A 6911-nucleotide genomic window follows, 5' to 3' on the forward strand; every position below is an offset into this window, starting at 1 on the left:
TGGAGTACATAATTTTCCATATAAGAAGTAACACATTTTATCACCATCATTCACTTTAGAAAGAAACAGCTTAAAGTTCCTGGCAGAAATTTGAGGAACAGTCTAGGAAAGTGGTGATGGCCTACAGGCAGGAGTCATGCAGCCCTTGTACAATTAGGCAGTTACTTAGCCAACCCTGAAAGCCCCGCCTCTCAGCAGTCACCATAGGGAAGGGCAGAGTCCCAGGGGCCTGTCATGAAGACACACCCCTTCCAGGGACTATAAGGGCTGCAGGCCTGTTCCAGGCTCCTCCTGGACCCACATCCTGGGAGCCTAAGCAGCTGTGCAGAGGGTAAGGAAGGCTGCCACAAGAGAGGTGGCCTGGGAGGGAAAGGAGGACCCTGCTGAGCCCCTAACAGCAATCTACCCTGCACCCTAGCCCCGCCCCAGCAGGATTCCAGCTGGTGGGGATTGTTGCAGGAGATCCCCTGGCAAGGCAGCCTCCAGGCCCAGGGCCCAATGCCAGGCCGGCCTTGCAGACAGGGAGGGGGGAAGGAGATGCTGGCTAGTGCAGACCCAAAGCTCAGATCCGGTTTTCTATCCTTGTAGCTCCTTCCTGGCTGAGCTGTGTGGGACTTCCCAGCAGCAGAGGGCAGGTCTGCTTCTCCCTTCTGCCCCAGAGAAAGAAAGGAAGCCAGTGCCATCCAGAGGTCATTCCTCAGCAAAGGTGAGAAGTGAGCTGAGCACGGATTTTGTTTGCTCTGCTTTGGGAAACTCAGTCTGTAAGAGTCCAGAGGGGTCCAAGGTTGATCCATAAGGACCCCTATCCCCAGCCAGAACCTACCATTGCAAACACTAACTTCCCTGCACAAGGGAAGAATACATTGTGTCCAGCCTCCCTGCCTAACAGCCTTCCCTGATCCTAGATAGGCTGCCTTCCCAAACCCACAACTTCTACACCCACTGAGACGGTGGACCTTGATGTTTAGGAATGACCAAATGAATTCTATTGCTCATTATAATTCCATCTTTCCCAGAAATTGTTTTAATGGGTAGCAGATGTCTCTGATCTTCCAGCCAAAGCATTCTTATTTCAGGCAAATGCAGAGAAGGGATTCATTCCCCAAATGAATGAGACTTGTACCAGAGGGACAGTTATGTGTGTTCTCCCAAACCTAGCAGTTTGGAGGAGCTGGGGAGCTGGATTGTGAGAGGCACCTGTCCAACAGGTGAAAACAGCAGGAATCTAGCATTGTGTCATGGCTCAGGTCCAGCCCCACCTTTGTGTACATGGGAGAGAATTCTTGTGCTCTTGGGTGGGGATGAGCTGAGGTCCAAATTCCATGGTGTTAAGCGGTGGGTGGCACAAGCTGAGATGATGACAGGGTCAGGGGGCATCCCACTTGGGGGCACCGGCAGTGGGCAGCCTGCGGCCTCCACTTTGTGTTCCAGTTTTCACCATGGAGCAACTGAGCACTGCCAACACCCGTTTCACCCTGGACCTGTTCCTGGCTCTGAGTGAAAACAACCCAACAGGAAACATCTTCATCTCTCCCTTCAGCATTTCATCTGCCTTGGCCATGGTTCTTCTGGGGTGCAGAGGCAACACCGCAGCACAGCTCTCCAAGGTCAGCATAAAGGAAACCTGTCCCCTCTCTGCTATTCTCTGCTAAACCCAGAACTGGGGTCAAAAAGTGGCACCTCTGAACTCTTAATGTGTTTTCTGAAACCATGGTTTAATCTGTGTTTACCAATGGTCCATGTTTAGGTCAGGTTTTCCTAAAAGCCCAAGAGCAGCCTTTCATGAAGATCCTCAGGCAATGTGTATTGGTTTGCCTAGGAGATAGCAGTGAGCAAATCCACTGATGTTTCTGTGCCACCAAGGGATTTATTTCCAAGACTGAATTTCTCAGCTTTCCTGGGTCCTCACCTCTCCTTGTCTAGTAGTTTCCACTTGTGCTTTGCATATGATATCTAACTACTCATAAGTAATGCCTGTTCTATGGAATCACCTTTAAACCTTCGAGGGAGGAGATATGGGAAACACACAAAAGACAATGAGAAGTTGGTGGTATTGCCTTCTTTCAGGGACTGGAACAAAAGACAACTGTCTAGCCTGTTCCCAAAGCTTGACTCTGTGTGTGAGAGGGGACTCACTCAGGACTAAGGAGCAGCACAAGATTCCTGTGGCAGGTGGGGCGTGGGAGGCTGGGAAGGTTGGTGAGTGGGACCAAGCCCCTGGCAAAAAGGTGCCAACAGATGACTGTTTCAGCAAGAGAAAGGACACCCTTGCTTCTCGTCTTCCGTAACGTTCTGTTTTCTAGAATTCTTGAGAACGCTGCCTTCTCTTGAAGCCTAAGAAAGAATGGTAAAAGTGGAGAACTTTCTAACATGCCTACCATACATCAGATGGCACTGTTCTCTGGGAAGGTGAAGCTCTGGTGGCTCAAACCATAGATGCCAAGCCTTGAGCAGAGCAGTTAAGGGAGATAACTAGGCTCTGAGCCTAAGCCACAATACCAATACACACACACACACACACACACACACACACACACACACACACACACACACACACACACACACACACACACACACACACACACAGAAATGAATAAATTTAGAATAAAAACATGATGGAAGCCAGCCTAGGGATTCACTTAGAAATTTCAAAACAAATGGTTATCTGTAGAACGTTTTCTTTCTTTCAGACCTTTCATTTCAATGAAGTTGAGGATATTCATTCCAGATTTCAAGATCTGAATGCTGCGATTAATAAACATGGAAGTCCCTATATTCTGAAACTTGCTAACAGATTATATGGAGAGAAAACATATAATTTCCTCCCGGTATGTGCTTTACTTTCCGTACTGCGTAATTCCACTGGATAGTTGAGATGCTTTCCTGTAAAAATCAAGGCACAAAAGGCACTTTAGTAGTTTTAATATTTATACAAACAATACAGAATGAGAATGTGTGGCATATAGCACTTCCTTTTTTTGGACTTTCATTTGCTTTGTAAAAAGCTCAGTCTTGTTATTCTACTAAAGCAAGAGTGAATCTTGTCATTCCCTTCCAAAGTACTATTGTTATTTGCCTACTTAGGAAAATGTCAGCCCAAGCATTGAAAAGAAATTGGTAAACTTTATATAGCACCAGAGTGGATTAAACTTAGCCCTACCACAATGAACCCTTAATGGCTGAGATAGGAAATGTAATGTTACTATGTTTTTGACGAAAATAAAAAGTGTAAGGTTTAGAATTTTTGTGTTCAATGAAATGTAGCCTTTTTTGCAGAGTTCTTTCACTTTCCAGAATTCTGGGAAATTATTTCTGTTCATAGGAGGTGTAATTCTTGACTTCTTGATTTTTGACATAGGACTTCTTGGCTTCAACTCAGAAAATGTATGGTGCTGAGTTGGCCAGTGTGGATTTTCAGCATGGCTCTGAGGAGTCCAGGAAGGCAATAAATGAATGGGTCAAAGGGCAGACAGAAGGTAAGAGACTGGGCGTCATGGAGTCTCTGTTAGCCAGCGTTTCCTTACTGTAACAACTCCCTGAGTTAGCTTGTATAAAGAAAAGGTTGTTTAGTGAGCCCACGATTGATTGTTCCAGTGGCAGCACAGTTCCTCATGGCAGGAGCATGTGGCAGAGGAGTCAATTTACTTCATGGCTGGATAGGAAAAGAAAGTAGGAAGGACAAGGGAAAGGAAGAGACCAGTGTCCCACAATCCCTTGAAGGTTATCCTTCCCTTTCTGGTCTTGTAGTCTGAATACTTTCTACTTAGTCCTACCTATTAAAGACTCCACCACTTTCCGGTAGTGAGAAGGGCTGGGGAGAAAATCTGGAATTCATGAGGCCACTTCCTAGCAATAGTAGACTCATCTTGTGCAGGCCCTTTCTGTCATCCACTCTCCTTCCTTGCATCTTATTTCTTTTTCCCAGCCCTTCCCAAATCCTGATTCATACACACTTCCCTTTAGATGCCACTTCCTGGACATAAGTTTTGTAATGCTCATTTGTGGACAAACTGTCATTTATTAGCAATCCATGAGAGGGGAACTGAAGCAACTAAATATTTTCTTCTTGTCAGTCATTTAAACTCCATTTTAAAGTTGAAACCAACACTGAATACAGAGTGCCTACCTCCAAGTAGTTAATATTCATATGAAATTTCATGGAATACATTTAATCGATATTTAAAAACGATTGTGGCAATTAATACTTTTGCCAACCTCTTGTCTGGTAAATCAGGAGCAGTGGGTTGGGTAGACTTATTATAAGGGTCAATTAATTTATTAAAAGCAACTCTCATCTACTATTGTTCCTATGTGAGTTTATCTACCCAAAGAATTTGTAAACACCAGTCCACTGCTACTGGAAAATGTTGCCTCCTTTACCCATAATGTGGGTGGAGATTTTGTTCAGGAGAATGATTGTTTTACCTTGTGAATATTTATCAAAATTATTTCTTAAAATAGGCTTCCATTTAGCAGATTTGAAAAGCATTTACAAGTGATTATTAACATTTTCATTAAGGATATTTTTCAGTAATTTCCACTAATAAATTAATGCTTCTTGATTTGATACAGTCCAGGAAAGGAGCGTTTTCCTTAATTTTAGCCTTTCAGGACATTTGATTGGCTTTAATGAACTTTTGGTTTTCATACAGGGAATGAAATCCAGGTCTCGTGCATGCTATGCACATGCTCTGCTCTCCTCCTGAACTGCTCTCCAAGCCCCATCAATGACCTATTTGCATGCCACCCTGGTCTGTCTCTCACATTGCTGTGTTTAAAGTCAAAAGAACCAGTTGGGCTTCATTAATACTGAGTTAAAGGAGAATACTTTGGAGCATATACGTTTGAATCACCTTTCAGTGCAACCAAGTTGTCTGTTCAAATTTGGAATTCCAACATAGAGTTTTCAGTAGGCTCACTTTATCTTCTCAGGGAAAATTCCAGAACTACTGGCTGCAGGTGTGGTTGATACCATGACCAAACTTGTGCTAGTGAATGCCATCTACTTCAAGGGAAACTGGCAGGAGAAATTCATGAAAGAAGACACAACCGATGCCCCGTTCAGACTGAACAAGGTCAGGAGATGCCAATGTCCAGAAGTGCCTTCTGGGTTGAGTTGTGTGTGTGTGTGTGTGTGTGTGTGTGTGTGTGTGTGTGTGTGTGTGTGTGTGTGTGTGTGTGTGTGTGTGTGTGTGTGTGTGTGTGTGTGTCCACTGGGCATGAAATCCAAGTGTCCCATTTGCTATTCCCATTACTCTATGTGAAACCACAACTCCAGCCTCTAAATTACTCTTTGCTGTAAAAGAACAGAACATAATTAGGGCATTTTTTCTTAATGTTTCAGAAAGACACGAAAACAGTGAAGATGATGTATCAGAAGAAAAAGTTTCCTTTTGGCTACATCCAGGACCTGAAGTGCCGGGTGCTGGAGCTGCCTTACCAGGGCGAGGAGCTCAGCATGGTCATTCTGCTGCCTGATGACATTGAGGATGAGTCCACAGGTCTGAGGAAGGTAACCCACTGCCAATTTCCTGATTCCTGTTTCCTTTTGCTATACTGCTATGCTTAGGCAATTGTTCTTTGTGTAAGTTCCATGATAGGTGCTTGTTATTTGTCCACTGATGTTATCGGACTTCCCATACCAATTCTTTGCTATTTCATTGTATATCTATCCCATCAGCATAACTTGTTTGAGGGATTACTTTAATTTTTTCGTCATCATCATCATCATCATCATCATCATCATCATCATCATCATCATCATCATCACTACCCTTGTTATGATAATGTTAATGATGATTTGCTGGTGTTAGGCTTATTTTCTAATATGAACTTAACATAATGTTTCCATTGTAGATAGATGATCTGTTCAATGTTCAAAGTTCCTATTCTTGCATCTTATTGGCTTAGAATATATTTCTGTTCTATTGCACCAATTGACAAACAAAAATGAAATCTTTCTAATAGAATCTGCTTAAGCACAAAACAAAGGAAACCTATTAGCAATTTTTATTGTATCCCCATTGATTTGATTAGTGCTTATTTGCTTATGTAAAATCCATTTCACTTTTTCCTTTTGCCTTATTCTTATTTCAGATTGAGAAGCAGTTGTCTCTGGACAAACTGCGTGAGTGGACCAAACCTGCGAATCTGGCAAAGACTGAGGTTCACGTCAAATTGCCCAGATTCAAACTGGAGGAATCCTATATGCTCAACTCTGATCTAGCCCGCCTGGGAGTACAGGATCTCTTTATTAGTAGCAAGGCTGATCTGTCTGGCATGTCAGGAGCCAGAGATCTTTTCATATCAAATATTGTCCACAAATCTTTTGTGGAAGTGAATGAGGAGGGTACTGAGGCAGCAGCTGCCACTGCAGGCATTGCTGTCTTCTGCATGTTGATGCATGAGGAGGAGTTTACAGCTGACCATCCATTCCTTTTCCTTATCCGGCACAACCCCACTGGTAATATCATGTTCTTGGGCAGATATTCTTCCCCTTAGAAGAATCACTGGAAATCAAAGTCAAGCTTAGAGCTTTATTTCCTGAGCTTTTAGTAGTTATGGTTTTCATTTATTTTTACCAATAAAATTACTATCCAGAACTGGGCACGCTTTCTTCATTTTCATTTATAAACTCATCCCTGTTGCCTTTTTGTATCATTAATTTTATATTATTTATTTTGTTAGTGCTGGTATTGTGATTGAACACAGGGCTTCCTTCTCTTGCTTGGCTTTTTCACTGAATGCTCGCACTCTACAACTTGAGCCATACCCCCAGTTCTGCCATTTTTGCTGGTTAATTGGAGATAAGAGTCTCTCCCATTTATCTGCCAGGGATGACCATCAGATCTCAGCCTCCTGAGTAGCTAGGATTACAAGCAAGAGATTTTTACAATGAAAAGAAAAAAACC

The 6911-nt window shown here is 43.2% G+C and overlaps 1 protein-coding gene across 3 annotated transcripts; it reads left to right on the forward strand.

The window, feature by feature from the left end:
• Positions 1-245: 245 nt before the first annotated feature.
• LOC138828493 (leukocyte elastase inhibitor) lies at positions 246-6607 on the forward strand. Of its 3 annotated transcripts, none has more exons than XM_070024700.1 (8): positions 253-331; positions 589-706; positions 1432-1607; positions 2691-2828; positions 3359-3476; positions 4933-5075; positions 5345-5512; positions 6097-6607. In XM_070024700.1, the coding sequence occupies exons 3-8, from the start codon at positions 1440-1442 to the stop codon at positions 6499-6501; spliced, it is 1140 nt and encodes a 379-aa protein (XP_069880801.1). In that variant the 5' UTR covers positions 253-331; positions 589-706; positions 1432-1439; the 3' UTR covers positions 6502-6607. The 3 variants fall into 3 exon arrangements, with proteins under 3 accessions (XP_069880802.1, XP_069880801.1, XP_069880803.1); XM_070024702.1 differs by having other exon boundaries at positions 1541-1607; XM_070024701.1 differs by lacking the exon at positions 589-706 and having other exon boundaries at positions 246-331.
• Positions 6608-6911: the final 304 nt, after the last annotated feature.

This window comes from Dipodomys merriami, unplaced genomic scaffold, assembly GCF_024711535.1.
Source record: "Dipodomys merriami isolate MVZ:Mamm:240054 unplaced genomic scaffold, mDipMer1.0.p SCAF_16, whole genome shotgun sequence".
Taxonomy (NCBI): domain Eukaryota; kingdom Metazoa; phylum Chordata; class Mammalia; order Rodentia; family Heteromyidae; genus Dipodomys; species Dipodomys merriami.